General features: G+C 45.3%; 1 protein-coding gene across 5 annotated transcripts in view; it reads right to left on the reverse strand.

Moving 5' to 3' along the window:
- Nucleotides 1-15,525: 15,525 nt before the first annotated feature.
- The window catches only part of LOC109884924 (E3 ubiquitin-protein ligase TRIM21), a 33,028-nt gene continuing 24,992 nt past the window's right edge, over nucleotides 15,526-23,561 (reverse strand). For 3 of the 5 annotated variants that reach the window (XM_031791709.1, XM_031791711.1, XM_031791710.1), the window contains 4 exons: nucleotides 22,082-22,146; nucleotides 21,827-21,937; nucleotides 18,211-18,426; nucleotides 15,526-16,435 (listed from right to left, as the gene is read on the reverse strand). In XM_031791709.1, coding sequence (XP_031647569.1) covers nucleotides 16,241-16,435; nucleotides 18,211-18,426; nucleotides 21,827-21,937; nucleotides 22,082-22,146 — 587 coding nt within the window. In that variant the 3' untranslated portion in view covers nucleotides 15,526-16,240. The other 2 variants (XM_031791712.1, XM_031791713.1) reach the window with 2 other exon arrangements.

A 23,561-nucleotide genomic window follows, 5' to 3' on the forward strand; every position in this document is an offset into this window, starting at 1 on the left:
TCTAGCTAATATCACTGCTCTTGCTAGTATCACTGCTCTAGCTAATATCACTGCTCTAGCTAGTATCACTGCTCTAGCTAGTATCACAGTATCACTGCTCTAGCTAGTATCACTGCTCTAGCTAGTATCACTGCTCTTGCTGGTATCACTGCTCTTGCTGGTATCACTGCTCTTGCTAGTATCACTGCTCTTGCTGGTATCACTGCTCTTGCTAGTATCACTGCTCTAGCTAGTATCACTGCTCTTGCTGGTATCACTGATCTAGCTAGTATCACTGCTCTTGCTGGTATCACTGCTCTTGCTGGTATCACTGCTCTAGCTAGTATCACTGCTCTAGCTAGTATCACTGCTCTAGCTAGTATCACTGCTGTTGCTGGTATCACTGCTCTTGCTGGTATCACTGCTCTTGCTGGTATCACTGGTATCACTGCTCTTGCTGGTATCACTGCTCTAGCTGGTATCACTGCTCTAGCTAGTATCACTGCTCTTGCTGGTATCACTGCTCTTGCTGGTATCACTGCTGTTTATTCAGCTTTCCGTATCGGCCTCAAGACCTTCGTCAGAGCTTTGTGAGTGTTAGTCGTTTCCACCCTTATGTAGACTTGGCATCGAATGGGGTTGGAGTCGAGGGGAAATTAACACGTGTTACCAAATATAACAATGTGCATTTATAAGTATTCTAATAAAGTGTGTACATAAAACGTATGAAGTTTGAAGTTTGAACACAAGTATGTATGAAGTATGAAGTTTAACACAGCCCACATGGACATTTAATCATGTAGATAACATGGGTGGTGTCTACCTACATAACACAGCCCACATAGACATTTAATCATGTAGATAACATGGGTGGTGTTTACCTACATAACACAGCCCACATGGACATTTAATCATGTAGATAACATGGGTGGTGTTTACCTACATAACACAGCCCACATTGACATTTAATCATGTAGATAACATGGGTGGTGTCTACCTACATAACACAGCCCACATGGACATTTAATCATGTAGATAACATGGGTGGTGTCTACCTACATAACACAGCCCACATGGACATTTAATCATGTAGATAACATGGGTGGTGTTTACCTACATAACACAGCCCACATGGACATTTAATCATGTAGATAACATGGAGAGCCTGGCTCGTTTTCTTTTGTGGCTGGAGGTTTGGCATGGACCAATTTGTTGCATAAATTGCGACCTCTCCTATTTACAATCAGTGGTGGGTTCTTAAATTGACCCGACCTCTCCTATATACAATCAGTGGTGGGTTGTTAAATTGACCCGACCTCTCCTATATACAGTAAGTGGTGGGTTCTTAAATTTACCCGACCCCTCCTATATACAATCAGTGGTGGGTTCTTATATTTACCCGACCCCTCCTATATACAATCAGTGGTGGGTTCTTATATTTACCCGACCCCTCCTATATACAATCAGTGGTGGGTTCTTAAATTTACCCGACCCCTCCTATATACAATCAGTGGTGGGTTCTTATATTTACCCGACCTCTCCTATATACAATCAGTGGTGGGTTCTTATATTTACCCGACCTCTCCTATATACAATCAGTGGTGGGTTGTTAAATTTACCCGACCCCTCCTATATAGTAAGTGGTGGGTGGTTAAAGTCAGCTGGCAGAACTGGGTCTGATAAAACATGACAATGGTTCTAAGGAGTTTTCTGTCTGTGTATCTGTCTGTCTGTCATTCTGTCTGTGTATCTGTCTGTCTGTCATTCCGTCTGTGTATCTGTCTGTCTGTCATTCTGTCTGTGTATCTGTCTGTCTGTCATTCTGTCTGTGTGACTCTGTCTAGATGTAGGTTCCAAGGAAGGTACTCCTGATAGCCCTCAGACCCGTCTGGATCTTGACACTCTGAACACGCGTTCTGCATCATATCTCTTACACCAGATAAGATATGTTTTGTATTTTGTAAAAGGGTATTTTCTTTTTGTTTGCTGCAAAAACTGCAAAACCTGCTTGGAAGGAAATACTGCTGTGAAACCTACAGGAGCCGGATCTTCACTTTTCCTGCAGAGAATGAAATGCTAATTTGTAATGTATTCCAGGTTGAAAAGTCATCTAAAGTTAGTAATTTCTCCTTTAATCCCCCCTACAAAAAATGTCCATTAATTAAAAATAACATAACAATTTCCTGTTGATACAGAATGATTTCTGTTGTGTGAAACTGTCTCAAATGAATATATGACACCTCTCTCTCTCTCTCTCTCTCTCTCTCTCTCTACCTCCTTTGCTCTCTGCCTCGCTCTCTCTCTGCCTCTAACTCTCTCGCTCTCTGCCCCTCTCTCTGCCTCCCTCTCTCGCCGCCCTATGGGTGATGTATGTTTAGAAACATGGTAGCTTCTTGACCAGCTCCAGGTATGTTTAGAGACATGGTAGCTTCTTGACCAGCTCCAGGTATGTTTAGAAACATGGTAGCTTCTTGACCAGCTCCAGGTATGTTTAGAAACATGGTAGCTTCTTGACCAGCTCCAGGTATGTTTAGAGACATGGTAGCTTCTTGACCAGCTCCAGGTATGTTTAGAGACATGGTAGCTTCTTGATCAGCTCCAGGTGTGTTTAGAGACATGGTAGCTAGCTGGTATGCTGGACTGGTTGGACACATAGTTATGGCAAAGTTTGAATGAATAGCTGACAACTAAAATAGTGCTTTCAATCATTTATATTTTTAGCTCAAACAACGTGGTTTAATGTTAAATTGGAACATTTTGGAGTCACTTGGTTACATTTAAACAGCATGAGAATAAAACACCAGACTCTCACAGGCTTCATTCATTATAGATGTTTATTCCTTCAGATGGGAAGAAGATGGAGACATACAGTGATAGAATTACATTCAGAACATATAATAGTATCTCTATGGTAACAGTGATAGAATTACATTCAGAACATATAATAGTATCTCTATGGTAACAGTGATAGAATTACATTCAGAACATATAATAGTATCTCTATGGTAACAGTGATAGAATTACATTCAGAACATATAATAGTATCTCTATGGTAACAGTGATAGAATTACATTCAGAACATATAATAGTATCTCTATGGTAACAGTGATAGAATTACATTCAGAACATATAATAGTATCTCCATGGTAACAGTGATAGAATTACATTCAGAACATATAATAGTATCTCCATGGTAACAGTGATAGAATTACATTCAGAACATATAATAGTATCTCCATGGTAACAATGATAGAATTACATTCAGAACATATAATAGTATCTCTATGGTAACAGTGATAGAATTACATTCAGAACATATAATAGTATCTCTATGGTAACAATGATAGAATTACATTCAGAACATATAATAGTATCTCCATGGTAACAGTGATAGAATTACATTCAGAACATATAATAGTATCTCTATGGTAACAGTGATAGAATTACATTCAGAACATATAATAGTATCTCCATGGTAACAGTGATAGAATTACATTCAGAACATATAATAGTATCTCCATGGTAACAGTGATAGAATTACATTCAGAACATATAATAGTATCTCCATGGTAACAATGATAGAATTACATTCAGAACATATAATAGTATCTCTATGGTAACAGTGATAGAATTACATTCAGAACATATAATAGTATCTCTATGGTAACAGTGATAGAATTACATTCAGAACATATAATAGTATCTCTATGGTAACAGTGATAGAATTACATTCAGAACATATAATAGTATCTCTATGGTAACAGTGATAGAATTACATTCAGAACATATAATTATTTTTTTATTTTTTATTTCACCTTTATTTAACCAGGTAGGCTAGTTGAGAACAAGTTCTCATTTACAACTGCGACTTGGTCAAGATAAAGCAAAGCAGTACGACACAAACAACAACACAGTGTTGCACATGGAATAAAACAACATACAGTCAATAATACAGTAGAAAAAGTCTATATACAGTCTGTGCAAATGAGGTGAGATAAGGGAGTTAAGGCAATAAATAGGCTGTAGTGGCGAAGTAATTACAATATAGCAATATAGCAATTAAACACTGGAATGGTAGATGTGCAGAAGATGAATGTGCAAGTAGAAATACTGGGGTGCAAAGGAGCAAGATAAATAAATACAGTATGGGAAGAGAATATACCTGCTGGAGCGCGTGCTACGAATGGGTGCTGCTATGGTGACCAGCGAGCTGAGACAAGACGGGGCTTTACCTAGCAAAGACTTATAGATGACCTGGAGCCAGTGGGTGAAGTGAGGGCCAGCCAACGACAGTGTACAGGTCGCAGTGGTGGGCAGTATATGGGGCTTTGGTGACAAAACGGATGGCACTGTGATAGACTGCATCCAATTTGTTGAGTAGAGTGTTGGAGGCTATTTTGTAAATGACATCGCCATCCGTTTGAATTAGCCAGGTTGGTGAGTTAGTTCGTTTTACAGAGTTGTTGTAGTCTTGATTGAAAGGTTGGTGAGTTAGTTCGTTTTACAGAGTTGTTGTAGTCCTGATTGACAGCCTGGTGTGTATAAATGACTCCTTGTTTCTCCAGGCTCATAACTGGTTCTACTCCTCCGTCCAGCTGTAGGAACAATATTCATCATTCAGTCAATGCAGTTATACTGTATACAAGTCTAATATAACACTACTGACCTGACTTGTATATTAGACCTTATATCTACAGTACCAGTCAGTTATACAGTATACAGGTCTAATATAACACTACTGACCTGACCTGTATATTAGACCTTATATCTACAGTACCAGTCAGTTATACAGTATACAAGTCTAATATAACACTACTGACCTGACCTGTATATTAGACCTTATATCTACAGTACCAGTCAGTTATACAGTATACAGGTCTAATATAACACTACTGACCTGACCTGTATATTAGACCTTATATCTACAGTACCAGTCAGTTATACAGTATACAAGTCTAATATAACACTACTGACCTGACCTGTATATTAGACCTTATATCTACAGTACCAGTCAGTTATACAGTATACAGGTCTAATATACCACTACTGACCTGACCTGTATATTAGACCTTATATCTACAGTACCAGTCAGTTATACAGTATACAGGTCTAATATAACACTACTGACCTGACCTGTATATTAGACCTTATATCTACAGTACCAGTCAGTTATACAGTATACAGGTCTAATATAACACTAATGACCTGACCTGTATATTAGACCTTATATCTACAGTACCAGTCAGTTATACAGTATACAGGTCTAATATAACACTACTGACCTGACCTGTATATTAGACCTTATATCTACAGTACCAGTCAGTTATACAGTATACAGGTCTAATATAACACTACTGACCTGACCTGTATATTAGACCTTATATCTACAGTACCAGTCAGTTATACAGTATACAGGTCTAATATAACACTACTGACCTGTATATTAGACCTTATATCTACAGTACCAGTCAGTTATACAGTATACAGGTCTAATATAACACTACTGACCTGACCTGTATATTAGACCTTATATATACAGTACCAGTCAGTTATACAGTATACAGGTCTAATATAACACTACTGACCTGACCTGTATATTAGACCTTATATCTACAGTACCAGTCACTTATACAGTATACAGGTCTAATATACCACTACTGACCTGACCTGTATATTAGACCTTATATCTACAGTACCAGTCAGTTATACAGTATACAGGTCTAATATACCACTACTGACCTGACCTGTATATTAGACCTTATATCTACAGTACCAGTCAGTTATACAGTATACAGGTCTAATATAACACTACTGACCTGACCTGTATATTAGACCTTATATCTACAGTACCAGTCAGTTATACAGTATACAGGTCTAATATAACACTACTGACCTGTATATTAGACCTTATATCTACAGTACCAGTCAGTTATACAGTATACAGGTCTAATATAACACTACTGACCTGACCTGTATATTAGACCTTATATATACAGTACCAGTCAGTTATACAGTATACAGGTCTAATATAACACTACTGACCTGACCTGTATATTAGACCTTATATCTACAGTACCAGTCACTTATACAGTATACAGGTCTAATATACCACTACTGACCTGACCTGTATATTAGACCTTATATCTACAGTACCAGTCAGTTATACAGTATACAGGTCTAATATACCACTACTGACCTGACCTGTATATTAGACCTTATATCTACAGTACCAGTCAGTTATACAGTATACAGGTCTAATATAACACTACTGACCTGACCTGTATATTAGACCTTATATCTACAGTACCAGTCAGTTATACAGTATACAGGTCTAATATAACACTACTGACCTGACCTGTATATTAGACCTTATATCTACAGTACCAGTCAACAGCTTGGACACACCTACTCCTTGGAGGGTTGTTCTTTATTTGTACTATTTTCTACATTGTAGAATAATAGTGAAAACATCAAAATGATGAAATAACACATATGGAATCAAGTAGTAACCAAAAAAGTGTTAAACAAATCAAAACATATTTTATATTTGAGATTCTTCAAAGTAGCCACCCTTTGTCTTGATGACAGCTTTGCACACTTGGCATTCTCTCAACCAGCTTCATGAGGTAGCCACCAGGAATGTATTTCAATTAACTGGTGTGCATTGTTAAATTCATTTGTGGAGTTTCTTTCCTTAATGGGTTTGAGCCAATCAGTGGTGTTGTAGCAAGGTAGTGGTGGTATACAGAAGATATCTCTATTTGGTAAAAGACCAAGTCCATATTATGGCAAGAACAGCTCAAATAAGCAAAGAGAAACAACAGTCCATCACTACTTTAAGACATGAAGGTTAGTCAATGCAGAACATTTCAAGAACTTTGAAAGTTTCTTCTACGATGAAACTGGCTCTCATGAAGACCGCCACAGGAAAATAAGACCCATGGTTACCTCTGCTGCAGAGGATAAGTTCATTAGAGTTACCAGCCTCAGAAATTGCAGCCCAAATAAATGCATCACAGAGTTCAAGTAACAGACACATCTCATCATCAACTGTTCAGAGGAGACTGCATGAATAAGGCCTTCATGGTCGAATTACTGCAAAGAAACCACTACTAATGGACACCAATAAGAAGAGGAGACTACCTTGGGTCAAGAAACACGAGCAATGGACATTAGACCGGTGGAAATCTGTCCTTTGGTCTGATGAGTCAAACTTGGAGATTTTTGGTTCCAACCGCCGTGTCTTTGTGAGATGCAGAGTAGGTGAACGGATGATCTCCACATGTGTGGTTCCCACCGTGAAGCATGGAGGAGGAGGAGGAGGTGGTGTTTTGCCGGTGACAAAACTGTGAATTATTTAGAATTCAAGGCAACAACAACAAATCTGTGAAAGTAAATTGACGTAAAAAAAAAATAGCAAAGTTTACATATTTAAATCTTAAATATTGCCAGGCTGGTTGTCAATGCTGTTTCACAATTATTATAAATTTAAGCTTTAAAAAAAATAACATGCCAGACAAGACAGTTGTTACGAGAAATGAGTGAGGAGGTGTGGAGTCAGGCGCAGAGAGCAAAAGATGTGGGAAAAAACACGCTTTAATGTCCCGGAAACATAACATGAACCAAAAGTAGGAAAACAAATGATCAGAAATATAACGGACAGCGTGAAACCCAAAATACAAACAAAATACACTCAAACAACAAAACAGACTGACAAGCCCGCACGAAACAGAAGCGGGCTGAACGAACTATATATAACCCTCCCCTAACAACCAAACAAGAAACAGGTGATACCAATCAGACAAAACCAAAGGAACATAGAACAACGGATCGGTGATAGCTAGTAGACCGGCGACGACGACCGCCGAGCGCCACCCGAACAAGAAGGGGAGTCACCTTCGGTAATATTCGTGACAGTACCCCCCCCCCCCTGACGCGCAGCTCCCGCAGCGCGCCGACGCCGGCCTCGGGGACGACCCGGGGGCCGAGGCGCTGGGCGATCCGGACGGAGGCGATGGAACTCACTCAACATAGATGGATCTAGAATATCCCTCACCGGAACCCAGCACCTCTCCTCCGGACCGTACCCCTCCCAGTCAACGAGGTACTGCAAGCACCTCACCCGGCGTCTCGAGTCCAGAATAGCTCGTATCTTGTACGCCGGGGACCCCTCGATGTCCAGAGGGGGCGGAGGAACCTCCCGAACCTCACCTTCCTGCATGGGACCAGCTACCACCGGCCTGAGAAGAGACACATGAAACGAGGGGTTGATACGATAATACGAAGGAAGTAATAATCGATAACAAACCTCGTTTATTCTCCTCAGGACTTTAAATGGCCCTATACACTGCGGACCCAGCTTCCGGCAGGGCAAGCGGAGGGGCAGGTTTCGGGTCGAGAGCCAGACCCTGTCCCCAGGTGCAAACACGGGGGCCTCACTGCGGTGACGGACAGCGCTCTTCTTCTGCCTTATACTCGCTTGGCGTAATGACTCTTGGACAGCCCTCCAGGTCTCCTTAGAGCGCTGCACCCACTCCTCCACCGTAGGAGCCTCAGTCTGGCTCTGATGCCACGGTGCCAGGACTGGCTGGTACCCCAACACGCACTCAAATGGTGACATGTTGGTAGAGGAGTGGCTTAGTGAGTTCTGGGCTATTTCTGCACAGGGAATATATCTCGCCCACTCCCCTGGCCGGTCCTGGCAATACGACCGCAGAAACCTACCCACCTCCTGGTTCACTCTCTCCACCTGCCCATTACTCTCCGGGTGATACCCTGAGGTTAGGCTGACCGAGACCCCCAGACGTTCCATAAATGCCCTCCAAACACGGGAGATAAACTGGGGGCCCCGATCAGAAACTATATCCTCGGGCACCCCGTAGTGCCGGAAGACATGGGTGAAAAGAGCTTCCGCAGTCTGTAGGGTCGTAGGGAGACCGGGCAATGGGATAAGACGGCAGGACTTAGAGAACCGATCCACAACGACCAGGATTGTTGTGTTACCCTGAGAGGGGGGAAGGTCAGTAAGAAAATCCACCGATAGATGGGTCCACGGCCGTTGTGGAACGGGAAGAGGTTGTAATTTACCTCTTGGCAGGTGTCTAGGAGCCTTACTCTGGGCGCACACCGAACAGGAGGAAACATAGAATCGCACATCCCTCCTCAAAGTGGGCCACCAGTACTTCCTCTCAAGACCTCGCACTGTCCTAAAAATACCTGGGTGACCCGACGAGGGTAGACAATGAGCCCATCGAATCAATTGATCACGAACAGCCAGCGGCACGTACCTACGACCCTCCGGACACTGTGGAGGCGCAGGTTCCAGGTTCCTCCCTTAGCGCCCGCTCGATGTCCGCGTCCACATCCCATACTACTGGTGCCACCAGCTTAGCTGCCGGAATGATGGGAGTAGGATCGATGGACCTGTCCTCAGTGTCATAGAGTCTTGACAGCGCGTCGGCCTTAGTGTTGAGGGAACCTGGTCTATACGAGATAGTGAAACGAAATCTGGTGAAAAACATGGCCCACCTTGCCTGACGAGGATTCAGTCTCCTAGCTGATCGGATATACTCCAGGTTACGGTGGTCAGTCCAGATAAGGAAAGGGTGCTTAGCCCCCTCAAGCCAGTGTCTCCACACCTTCAGGGCCTTAACCATAGCCAACAACTCCCTATCCCCCACATCATAATTCTTTGAAAAAAAGGCACAGGGGCGGAGCTTCGGTGGCGCACCCGAACGCTGTGAGAGCACCGCTCCAACCCCAGCCTCGGATGCGTCCACCTCTATTATAAACGCCAAAGAAGGGTCCGGATGCGCCAACACCGGCGCCTTAGTAAACATCGCCTTCAACTTATGAAAAGCTCCGTTCGCCTCTGCTGACCACTGTAAACGCACCGGCCCCCCCTTCAGCAGTGAGGTAATAGGGGCAGCTACCTGACCAAAACCCTGGATAAACCTCCGGTAGTAATTGGCAAACCCCAAGAACCGCTGCACCTCCTTTACCGTGGTCGGAGTCGGCCAATTACGCACGGCCTTTACGTGGTCACCCTCCATTACCAACCCAGAGCTGGAAATGCGATAACCCAGGAAGGAAACTGATTGTTTGGAAAACTCACATTTCTCCGCCTTCACATACAGGTCATGCTCCAGCAGTCGTCTAAGAACCTTGCGCACCAGAGATACATGCGCAGTGCATGTAGCGGAGTAGATCAAAATATCGTCAATATACACCACTACACCCTGTCCGTGCAGGTCTCTGAGAATCTCATCCACGAAGGATTGAAATATGGCTGGAGCATTCTTTAAACCTTATGGCATGACGAGGTACTCATAATGGCCAGAAGTAGTGCTAAATGCAGTTTTCCACTCATCTCCATCCCGAATACGCACCAGATTATAAGCACTCCTGAGATCCAGTTTAGTGAAGAACTGCGCTCTGTGAAATGATTCCACTGCCGTAGCAATGAGAGGTAGTGGGTAACTAAAACCCACCGTGATGGAATTTAGACCTCTATAATCAATACACGGACGTAAACCACCATCTTTTTTCTTCACAAAAAAGAATCTCGAAGAGACAGGTGACATGGAGGGCCGAATGTACCCCTGTCCCAGAGCCTCGGTGATATAAGTTTCCATAGCCACCTCCTGGGACAAAGGATACACATGACTCCTGGGGAGTGCAGCGTCACCCTGGAGGTTTATCACGCAATCTCCCTGCCTATGGGGTGGTAATTGGGTCGCCTTCTTTTTACTGAAAACGATAGCCAAATCGTTATACTCAGCTGGAATGCACGGTGGAAACCTCAACCTCTGAGCGAGTCCGCGATCTATAAAGTTTCCAGCTGCGCCTGAATCTACCAGTGCCTTATGCTGGAGGGAAGGAGAATAATTAAGGAAACAAATTAATAGGAACATGTGACCAACAGGAAACTCTGGGAGAGTGTGGTGCTTACTCACCTGGGGTGACCGAGGAGTGTTCTGCCTGCCCTCTCGATTCCCAGATGAATTCCTCCAGCACCGACCAGACGTGTGCCCTCTCCGGCCACAACTGGTACAGGAGGAGCTTCCTCCTCCGATCCCCTAGACGCGGTCCCTCCTAGCTCCATCGGGATAGGAGCAGGAGGGTCAGGAGGTAGAACTGACAGGACCCTTTCAGAACGTCCGCGAGCAGCTAGCAGATGGTCCAACCGGATCGACAGGTCTATCAGTCCATCCAGGCTAAGTGTAGTATCCCGACAGGCCAGCTCCCTACGGACGTCCTCTCTCAGGCTACATCTGTAATGGTCTATCAGGGCCCTGTCGTGAGCGGCCAAGGTCCGGAACTCCAGCGCGAAGTCCTGCGCGCTCCTCGTCCCCTGTCTGAGAAGGAACAATCTCTCACCCGCCGCTCGACCTTCTGGTGGGTGATCGAACACGGCCCTGAAACGGCGGGTGAATTCCGGGTAATTGTCCTTCGCTGAGTCGGGCCCGTTCCAGACCGCATTAGCCCACTCCAGGGCTCTACCGGTAAGGCATGTGATGAGAACCCACACTCTCGCCGGCCGAACGGTGGCCAGGTAGAGGTCTAGTTGAAGCAGGAATCCCTGGCACCCCGTCGCTGCTCCATCGTACTCCCTCGGAGGCGTAATGCGCAGAGCGCTGGAACCGGATCCAGATGGGGGAGATGGTAGAGTTGCTGGTGGGAGGGTCGGTGGGGTAGTAGGGAGACCACAGAGAGGGAGAGACAGAGAGAGAGAGAGAAGGGTGGAGAGGGATAAAGAGAGAGACAGAAAGAGAGAGATGGGTGGAGAGGGATGAAGAGAGAGAGAGAGAGAGAGAGAGAGAGAGAGAGAGAGAGAGAGAGAGAGAGAGAGAGAGAGAGAGAGAGAGAGAGAGAGAGAGAGAGAGAGAGAGAGAGAGAGAGAGACAGAAAGAGAGAGGGGGGAGTGAGAGAGAGAGAGAGAGAGAGAGAGAGAGAGAGAGAGAGAGAGAGAGAGAGAGAGAGAGAGAGAGAGAGAGAGAGAGAGAGAGAGAGAGAAAGAAAGAAAGAGAGAGAGAGGGGGGAGTGAGAGAGAGAGAGAGAGAGAAAGAGAGAGGGGGGAGTGAGAGAGAGAGAGAGAGAGAGAGAAAGAGAGAGGGGGGAGTGAGAGAGAGAGAGAGAGAGAGAGACAGAGAGAGAGGGGGTGGAGAGGGGTTGTTGTTTCCTTTTCTTTCTAAATCAGTGGAGGGCATGCACACGTAGGTGTGTATATTGCGACATGCACACGTAGGTGTGTATATTGCGACATGCACACATTGACTGTTAAGCTAATGGTAAACTTATCTTCTATAGTGACCGATTGATGTCTGATCTGTATAGAAAAACATACATCTATTTGTATGTTTAGTGTTTGTCTCGATGGCCAACAACTTCTTATCTGTGGTGGGGGAGCCTGACATCTAGTGTTCAATTAACGTGAAGTATAGTAGAATTCTCCTCACTTTCCATTGGCATTAAGTGCATTATGCTGCGTTCAAGTCCTAGTTGGAAACTAGGAAACTCGGAAATGTCAGACTTGCTAACTGGCTGTAGTTATACACGTCCAGTTAGCAAGTGGGAAACGTTAAGAGTTTCCTAGTTCCCACTAGGACGTGAATGCAGCATAACGGATTTAGGGTCATAAAATAGTGTTGAATAAAGGGGAGAGAATACCTTCAAAAGAAATGGTGCGATTTATATTTATTTGAGGTTTTTATTTCATTATTTTAGTCTTTCTGGCATTAGTGCATAAAGCCTAAGCTTGTTGGGAATGGCTCATAAGATAAAACATCACGGTAAAGTCTATACCAGTTGTATTCAATCAATCAATCAATCAATCAATCAAATGTATTTATAAAGCCCTTCTTACATCAGCCGATGTCACAGAGTGCTAATACAGAAACCCAACCTAAAACCACAAACAGCAATACAGATGTAGAAGCACGGTATTCAGCGCATGTGACAAATAACATTTGACTTGATTTGATTTAGGGCCTAACTGTACCAAATAGCCTACACGCCAATCACCCCAAAACAAGTTCATGTCAAACCATGGAGGCCAAAAAAAAATCTATCTGAGTTTGTATTTGTATTTATTAACGATCCTCACTATTCTTCCTGGGGTCCAGCAACATTTATATATACAATATATATATATATACAAAATATTACATGACATTAAATTTCATTCAACAATTTTCACAACACATTGAGTGTGTTCCCTCCAGCCACTACTCTACTACCACATATCTACACAACAACATCCATGTGTACATGTGTGTAGAGTGGGTGTCCTGTCATGTGTACATGTGTGTAGAGCGGGTGTCCTGTCATGTGTACATAAGGTAACTGAGCTAAATGACTACCGCCTCGCAGCACTCACTTCCGTCATCATAAAGTGCTTTGAGAGACTAGTCAAGGACCATATCACCTCCACCCTACCTGACACCCTAGATCCACTAGGTCCACAGACGACGCAATCGCAACCACACTGCACACTGCCCTAACCCATCTGGACAAGAGGAATACCTATGTGAGAATGCTGTTCATCGACTACAGCTCTGCATTTAACACCATAGTACCCTCCAAACTTGTCATCAAGCTTGAGACCCTGGGTCTCGACCCAGCCCTGTGCAACTGGGTACTGGACTCCCTAAAGGGCCGCCCCCCAGGTGGTGAGGGTAGGTAACAACATCTCCCCCCCGCTGATCCTCAACACTGGGGCCCCACAAGGGTGCGTTCTGAGCCCTCTCCTGTACTCCCTGTTCCCCCACGACTGCGTGGCCATGCACGCCTCCAACTCAATCATCAAGTTTGCAGACGACACTACAGTGGTAGACTTGATTACCAACAACGACGAGACGGCCTACAGGGAGGAGGTGAGGGCCCTCGGAGTGTGGTGTCAGGAAAATAACCTCACACTCAACGTCAACAAAACAAAGGAGATGATCGTGGACTTCAGGAAACAGCAGAGGGAGCACCCCCCTATCCACATCGATGGGACAGTAGTGGAGAGGGTAGTAAGTTTTAAGTTCCTCGGCGTACACATCACAGACAAACTGAATTGTTCCACCCACACAGACAGCGTGGTGAAGAAGGCGCAGCAGCGCCTCTTCAACCTCAGGAGGTTGAGGCTGAAGAAATTTGGCTTGTCACCAAAAGCACTCACAAACTTTTACAGATGCACAATCGAGAGCACCCTGTCGGGCTGTATCACCGCGCTTCTATCTCAAGGCCATCAGACTGTTAAACAGCCACCACTAACATTGAGTGGCTGCTGCCAACATACTGACTCAACTCTAGCCACTTTAATAATGGAAAAATTTATGTAAAAATGTATCACTAGCCACTTTAAACAATGCCACTTAATATAATGTTTACATACCCTACATTACTCATCTCATATGTATATACTGTACTCGATACCATCTACTGCATCTTGCCTATGCCGCTCTGTACCATCACTCATTCATATATCTTTATGTACATATTCTTCATCCCTTTACACGTGTGTGTATAAGACAGTAGTTGTGAAATTGTTAGGTTAGATTACTTGTTGGTTATTACTGCATTGTCGGAACTAGAAGCACAAGCATTTCACTACACTCGCATTAACATCTGCTAACCATGTGACCATTAACATCTGCTAACCATGTGACCATTAACATCTGCTAACCATGTGACCATTAACATCTGCTAACCATGTGACCATTAACATCTGCTAACCATGTGACCATTAACATCTGCTAACCATGTGTATGTGACAAATAACATTTGATTTGATTTGATTTGAAGGTAGAGCAACACAATATTATGTGCAGACTTCTCCCGATCTTTGCTACTGTTGTATCAACGTGTTTTGACCATGTCAGTTTACAATCCAGGGTTACTCCAAGCAGTTTAGTCACCTCAACTTGCTCAATTTCCACATGATTTATTACAAAATTTAGTTGAGGTTTAGTGAATGATTTGTCCTAAATAAAATGCTTTTATTTTTAGAAATATTTAGAACTAACTTATTCCTTGCCACCCATTTTTAAACTAACTGCAACTCTTTGTTAAGTGTTGCAGTGATTTTACTCCCTGTAGTAGCTGACGTGTATTGTGTTGAGTCATCCACATACATAGACAGACTAGTTTTACTCAAAGCCAGTGGCATGTCGTTAGTAAAGATTGAATGAAGTAAGGGGCCTAGACAGCTGCCCTGGGGAATTCCTGATTCTACCTGGATTACGTTTGAGAGGCTTCCATTAAAGAACACCCTCTGTGTTCTGTTAGACAGGTAACTCTTTATCCATATTACAGCAGGGGTGTAAAGCCATAACACATACGTTTTTCCAGCAGCAGACTATGATCGATAATGTCAAAAGCTGCACTGAAGCCTAACAAAAAAAGCTCCCACAATCTGAGTAATCTGATTCAATGAATGATCGAGCTGAGTTTTTCCTTTTTGCCCAGAATGTCAATCATTAAGTTTTATTCAATAAGAGAAAAAGCTGTGAAATGAGAATAATGAGATTTGAAAATAAAGAGAAGGAAGGCCCAGAAACGTAATGTTTGGGAAAGATTTATTGAACTGGTAAAACAGGATGATAGCAGTGTTTTGTGTGATGATTGTGAGGAACTATACAAATTCAACAGTCACAAGAAAGGGGACTTCAAATAGGCCTGTTGCACTTCAAGGGAAATGTAGCCTACTGTTCAGATGAGTTAAATGCAAACTGAAATCTGGACATTGACTGTAGGTCTATAACCTCTCACATAGCCGTAATAAAAACTCTTGCAGAATTAAGCATTTCTTGCAGTAAAATGATAAATGTTGACTCGGGAACATGAGTGGAGAAATAAGATGTATTTATTTCCGCATCTTGAGAGTTTAGTTAGATACATTCTATAGAGATGCTTAATTAGCGCCATAAAAAGGGGATAGTATTTCAACCACATAAAATATGGATCCCAAGACAAACTGAAATCTTAATCATTCATTCTATCGATTTATGACATTATTCTGGTGAGCAAACGATTGATTTAGTCTTCTAAGGGGAAACATAACAACAGAAGATAAGCTGCATGTATCTAATGTCGGGAAATTATAAACAGAAACATATCTAAATCAGCCAACAACAACAACAACAACAACAACAACAACAACAACAACAACAACAACAACAAAAAGATAGTCAAAAACAATTTGTTCCCCCAATCTGTAGCCCAGAGCACATTATCTATCTATCTTTCTATATTAGTGGGTTAGATTCAGGGGGCCTCAGATGTTCACTTCATCACAATCATTGGGTTGTAGTGGATGGGTGTCCATGAGCAGTACTGGAGTGATGACGAGGGCTCCGTCGTTCTTGCCTGACTTGTTGGTGCAGGGACTGAAGAACGGGAACACGGACTCACAGAAGGAGGCCAGGAAGGTGTAGATGTGGAGCTTAGCGTCCACGTTGTAGAACGATACCTGAACAGGGGAGAAGAAGGGGGAGTTAGTCCACATTATAGAACGATACCTGAACAGGGGAGAGGAAGGGGGAGTTAGTCCACATTATAGAACGATACCTGAACAGGGGAGAGGGAGGGAAGTTAGTCCACGTTGTAGAACGATACCTGAACAGGGGAGAGGAAGAGGAAGTTAGTCCACATTATAGAACGATACCTGAACAGGGGAGAGGAAGGGGAAGTTAGTCCACCTTGTAGAACGATACCTGAACAGGGGAGAGGAAGGGAAGTTAGTCCACATTATAGAACGATACCTGAACAGGGGAGAGGAAGGGGACGTTAGTCCACGTTGTAGAACGATACCTGAACAGGGGAGAAGAAGGGGACGTTAGTCCACATTATAGAACGATACCTGAACAGGGGAGAGGAAGGGGAAGTTAGTCCACGTTGTAGAACGATAACTGAACAGGGGAGAGGAAGGGGACGTTAGTCCACATTATAGAACGATACCTGAACAGGGGAGAGGAAGGGAAGTTAGTCCACATTATAGAATGATACCTGAACAGGGGAGAGGAAGGGGACGTTAGTCCACGTTGTAGAACGATACCTGAACAGGGGAGAAAAAGGGGACGTTAGTCCACATTATAGAACGATACCTGAACAGGGGAGAGGAAGGGGAAGTTAGTCCACGTTGTAGAACGATAACTGAACAGGGGAGAGGAAGGGGACGTTAGTCCACATTATAGAACGATACCTGAACAGGGGAGAGGAAGGGGACGTTAGTCCACATTATAGAACGATACCTGAACAGGGGAGAGGAAGGGAAGTTAGTCCACATTATAGAACGATACCTGAACAGGGGAGAGGAAGGGGACGTTAGTCCATGTTGTAGAAAGATAACTGAACAGGGGAGAGGAAGGGGACGTTAGTCCACATTATAGAACGATACCTGAACAGGGGAGAGGAAGGGGACGTTAGTCCACATTATAGAACGATACCTGAACAGGGGAGAGGAAGGGGACGTTAGTCCACGTTGTAGAACGATACCTGAACAGGGGAGAAAAAGGGGACGTTAGTCCACATTATAGAACGATACCTGAACAGGGGAGAGGAAGGGGAAGTTAGTCCACGTTGTAGAACGATAACTGAACAGGGGAGAGGAAGGGGACGTTAGTCCACATTATAGAACGATACCTGAACAGGGGAGAGGAAGGGGACGTTAGTCCACATTATAGAACGATACCTGAACAGGGGAGAGGAAGGGAAGTTAGTCCACATTATAGAACGATACCTGAACAGGGGAGAGGAAGGGGACGTTAGTCCATGTTGTAGAAAGATACCTGAACAGGGGAGAGGAAGGGGACGTTAGTCCATGTTGTAGAACGATACCTGAACAGGGGAGAGGAAGGGGACGTTAGTCCACATTATAGAACGATACCTGAACAGGGGAGAGGAAGGGGACGTTAGTCCATGTTGTAGAACGATACCTGAACAGGGGAGAGGAAGAGGAAGAGGAAGTTAGTCAACGTTATATTGTAAGATAGACAGGGAGAGAAGAAAGAGGTTGTGTGTGTGTGTGTGTGTGTGTGTGTGTGTGTGTGTGTGTGTGTGTGTGTGTGTGTGTGTGTGTGTGTGTGTGTGTGTGTGTGTGTGTGTGTGTGTGTGTGTATATATATATTCTGGATTTCCTCCTTATCCCTCTTGATTCCGGGAGTCTTCAACTGGGATTTCTGTAAAACCCTGAAATTGTTGCACACACAAAAAAAACCAGACGAGTAGGAATGTGTGACATCCTACCTGCCCTTTCTCATAATCCACATACAGCCCGATCTTCTGGGGTCTGAGGTCGAGAAGCAGCTCAGTGGAGGGATCTGTCCGGAACACATAGTTGTGTTTATCTCTGAGGCTGAGGAACCAGTAGCCGTTGCTAGGAGATACCGTTATCTTCCCCTTCCTGTTGATGGAGCGGCTGGCCACGCCCAGATCCCAGTCAGTCTTCCCGCCCACCTCCACCTGTGAAAAGGTGTGCTCACTTTTGAGGATACAAGCCCAAGTCCATAGTACAAATCTGAAGAAAATATGGAATATTATATAACGATGTAGTTCCTATTCAACAAAAGTGGATGAACAGGGCTTGAAATCATTTATACGCTTTCTAAATATAGTAACAATCAAATTATAAAATGACTAACCATAAGATTTTACCTTCCTTATAACTATAAAACACATACTTGTATGTTTAGTGCTAGAGAAAATTGATCTATTTTCTAAAGGTCTCTCTCTTCATTAAAACTTCTGCCCTCACCCTTCTGATCATCAGACAGGGCTCTAGCCTGGCTTCCTGAACTCGTACAGGACAGGGCTCTAGCCTGGCTTCCTGAACTCGTACAGGACAGGGCTCTAGCCTGGCTTCCTGAACTCGTACAGGACAGGGCTCTAGCCTGGCTTCCTGAACTCGTACAGGACAGGGCTCTATCCTGGCTTCCTGAACTCGTACAGGACAGGGCTCTAGCCTGGCTTCCTGAACTCTTACAGGACAGGGCTCTAGCCTGGCTTCCTGAACTCGTACAGGACAGGGCTCTAGCCTGGCTTCCTGAACTCGTACAGGACAGGGCTCTTTCCCGGCTTCTTGAACTCGTACAGGACAGGGCTCTAGCCTGGCTTCCTGAACTCGTACAGGACAGGGCTCTAGCCTGGCTTCCTGAACTCGTACAGGACAGGGCTCTAGCCTGGCTTCCTGAACTCGTACAGGACAGGGCTCTTTCCCGGCTTCTTGAACTCGTACAGGACAGGGCTCTAGCCTGGCTTCCTGAACTCGTACAGGACAGGGCTCTAGCCTGGCTTCCTGAACTCTTACAGGACAGGGCTCTATCCTGGCTTCCTGAACTCGTACAGGACAGGGCTCTAGCCTGGCTTCCTGAACTCATACAGGACAGGGCTCTATCCTGGCTTCCTGAACTCGTACAGGACAGGGCTCTAGCCTGGCTTCCTGAACTCGTACAGGACAGGGATCTAGCCCGGCTTCCTGAACTCGTACAGGACAGGGCTTTAGCCTGGCTTCCTGAACTCGTATAGGACAGGGCTCGAGCCTGGCTTCCTGAATTCGTACAGGACAGGGCTCTTTCCCGGCTTCTTGAACTCGTACAGGACAGGGCTTTAGCCCGGCTTCCTGAACTCATACAGGACAGTGCTTTAGCCTGGCTTCCTGAACTCGTATAGGACAGGGCTCGAGCCTGGCTTCCTGAATTCGTACAGGACAGGGCTCTTTCCCGGCTTCCTGAACTCGTACAGGACAGGGCTCTAGCCCGGCTTCCTGAACTCATACAGGACAGTGCTTTAGCCCGGCTTCCTGAACTCGTACAGGACAGGGCTCTAGCCTGGCTTCCTGAACTCGTACAGGACAGGCCTCTAGCCTGGCTTCCTGAACTCGTACAGACAGAGCTCTAGCCTGGCTTCCTGAACTCGTACAGGACAGGGCTCTAGCCTGGCTTCCTGAACTCGTACAGGACAGGGCTCTAGCCTGGCTTCCTGAACTCGTACTGCTTGTGAGACTGTGACGTGTCCTACCGTCACAAATTGACAGTCTGTTTATATGTAACCCAATACCCCAGAGTCTTCCAAGATGAATTCAATGGCTGTGAATATGTAACCCAATACCCCAGAGTCTTCCAAGATGAATTCAATGGCTGTGAATATGTAACCCAATACCCCAGAGTCTTCCAAGATGAATTCAATGGCTGTGAATATGTAACTCAATACTGCAGAGTCTTCTCGAGACAGATTCAATGAGAGCTGGCAAGCAGGGCTCTAAGACAAAACTGTTGTGAATTGAATTGGCTTAACAGAAGGTGATTTATAAGCAAATTACCTTGATTTTATCAAATTATAATGAAACTCTCCAGAATCGGCCAATTGACATTTAAGAGAATTATTTATAAAAGCTTCACAAATATAATCCTACCCTGTTCTATTCTATCCTAAATAGAACAATACATAGACATAAATGGACAAACTAAAAGGTCAAATAGAAAGATTTAAGATCCAGGATCCACAAGGCTAAATGAGGATCCAGGATCAACAGCTAAATGAGGATCCAGGACAGACACAGCTAAATGAGGATCCAGGATCAACACAGCTAAATGAGGATCCAGGATCAACAGCTAAATGAGGATCCAGGATCAACAAAGCTGAATGAGGATCCAGGATCAACACAGCTAAATGAGGATCCAGGACCAATACGGCTAATGAGGATCCAGGATCGACAGCTAAATGAGGATCCAGGATCAACAAGGCTAAATGAGGATCCAGGATCAACAGCTAAATGAGGATCCAGGATCAACAGCTAAATGAGGATCCAGGATCAACAGCTAAATGAGGATCCAGGATCAACACAGCTAAATGAGGATCCAGGATCAACAGCTAAATGAGGATCCAGGATCAACACAGCTAAATGAGGATCCAGGATCAACACAGCTAAATGAGGATCCAGGATCAACAGCTAAATGAGGATCCAGGATCAACAGCTAAATGAGGATCCAGGATCAACAGCTAAATGAGGATCCAGGATCAACAGCTAAATGAGGATCCAGGATCAACACAGCTAAATGAGGATCCAGGATCAACAGCTAAATGAGGATCCAGGATCAACACAGCTAAATGAGGATCCAGGATCAACACAGCTAAATGAGGATCCAGGATCAACAGCTAAATGAGGATCCAGGATCAACAGCTAAATGAGGATCCAGGATCAACAAGGCTAAATGAGAATCCAGGATCAACAGCTAAATGAGGATCCAGGATCAACAGCTAAATGAGGATCCAGGATCCACAAGGCTAAATGAGGATCCAGGATCAACAGCTAAATGAGGATCCAGGATCCACAAGGCTAAATGAGGATCCAGGATCCACAAGGCTAAATGAGGATCCAGGATCAACAGCTAAATGAGGATCCAGGATCCACCAGGCTAAATGAGGATCCAGGACAGACACAGCTAAATGATGAACCAGGATCAACACAGCTAAATGAGGATCCAGGACAGACACAGCTAAATGAGGATCCAGGACAGACACAGCTAAATGAGGATCCAGGATCAACACAGCTAAATGAGGATCCAGGATCAACACAGCTAAATGAGGATCCAGGATCAACACAGCTAAATGAGGATCCAGGATCAACACAGCTAAATGAGGATCCAGGATCAACACAGCTAAATGAGGATCCAGGACCAACAGCTAAATGAGGATCCAGGATCAACAGCTAAATGAGGATCCAGGATCAACAGCTAAATGAGGATCCAGGATCAACACAGCTGAATGAGGATCCAGGATCAACAGCTAAATGAGGATCCAGGATCCACAAGGCTAAATGAGGATCCAGGATCAACACAATGTTTAAGAAAATGTTTAACCCTACCTCCCAATAGTGTTGACCTGAGGAGAACCCTTCTCGACCCAGAACACACACGACACGGTCAAACCTCTCAGAGTTATGAGGTACCGGCTGGTGACGGTCCCCACATTTTACCTATAGACAGAGAGCAGGTCAGTGCTTTTCACATTATTTGAGGGGGTCACTATAATTATCACGAGGTTAATCCTACACCTTGATCGTTAGGGCAGTTTGATCAAGGTGTAGGAGTACCCCCCCCCTCCCCCCCATATAACTAACCATTTTCCCGTCTCCTGATAGGATGAGCCTGGGGTGGGCGGTGCTTGAGTCCATAGCCACGTCCACTGAAGGAGGAAGGGGAAGTGGGGAATAGAAATGGAGGAGAGAGAGGAGAAGAGGTGGAGGGGTGGAGAGAAAGGAGAAGAGGTGGAGGTATTGAGAGAGGGGTGGAGAGAGGAGAAGAGGTGGAGGGGTGGAGAGAAAGGAGAAGAGGTGGAGGTATTGAGAGAGGGGTGGAGAGAGGAGAAGAGGTGGAGGGGTGGAGAGAGAGGAGAAGAGGTGGAGGGGTGGAGAGAGAGGAGAAGAGGTGGAGGGGTGGAGAGAGGAGAAGAGGTGGAGGTATTGAGAGAGGGGTGGAGAGAGGAGAAGAGGTGGAGGGGTGGAGAGATGGGTGGAGAGGTGGAGGGGTGGAGAGAGAGGAGAAGAGGTGGAGGGGTGGAGAGAGAGGAGAAGAGGTGGAGGGGTGGAGAGAGAGGAGAAGAGGTGGAGGGGTGGAGAGAGAGGAGAAGAGGTAGAGGGGTGGAGAGAGAGGAGAAGAGGTGGAGGGGTGGAGAGAGAGGAGAAGAGGTGGAGGTATTGAGAGAGGGGTGGAGAGAGGAGAAGAGGTGGAGGGGTGGAGAGAGGGGTGGTGAGAGGGAGGACAGAGAGGAGAAGAGGTGGAGGGGTGGAGAGAGGGGTGGTGAGAGGGAGGACAGAGAGGAGAAGAGGTGGAGGGATGGAGAGAGGGGTGGAGAGGTGGAGGGGTGGAGAGAGAGGAGAAGAGGTGGAGGGGTGGAGAGAGAGGAGAAGAGGTGGGGGGGTAGAGAGAGAGGAGAAGAGGTGGAGGTATTGAGAGAGGGGAGAAGAGGTGGAGGGGTGGAGAGAGAGGAGAAGAGGTGGAGGGGTGGAGAGAGAGGAGAAGAGGTGGAGGGGTGGAGGGGTGGAGAGAGAGGAGAAGAGGTGGAGGTATTGAGAGAGGGGTGGAGAGAGGAGAAGAGGTGGAGGAGTGGAGAGAGGGGTGGTGAGAGGGAGGACAGAGAGGAGAAGAGGTGGAGGGGTGGAGAGAGGGGTGGTGAGAGGGAGGACAGAGAGCAGAAGAGGTGGAGGGATGGAGAGAGGGGTGGAGAGAGGAGAAGAGGTGGAGGGATTGAGAGAGGAGAAGAGATGGAGGGGTGGAGAGATGGAGGAAAGAGAGGAGAAGAGATGGAGGGGTGGAGAGAGGGGTGGAGAGAGGATAAGAGTTGGAGGGGTGGAGAGAGGGTGGAGAGAGGATAAGAGGTGGAGGGGTGGAGAGAGTGGTGGTGAGAGGAGAAGAGGTGGAGGGATGGAGGAAAGAGAGGAGAAGAGGTGGAGGGGTGGAGAGAGGGGTGGAGAGAGGATAAGAGGTGTAGGGGTGGAGAGAGGGGTGGTGAGAGGAGAAGAGGTGGAGGGATGGAGGAAAGAGAGGAGAAGAGGTGGGGGGGGTGGAGAGAGGGGTGGAGAGAGGGAGGAAAGAGAGGAG

Source organism: Oncorhynchus kisutch, linkage group LG16, assembly GCF_002021735.2.
Source record: "Oncorhynchus kisutch isolate 150728-3 linkage group LG16, Okis_V2, whole genome shotgun sequence".
NCBI classification, from domain to species: Eukaryota; Metazoa; Chordata; class Actinopteri; order Salmoniformes; family Salmonidae; genus Oncorhynchus; species Oncorhynchus kisutch.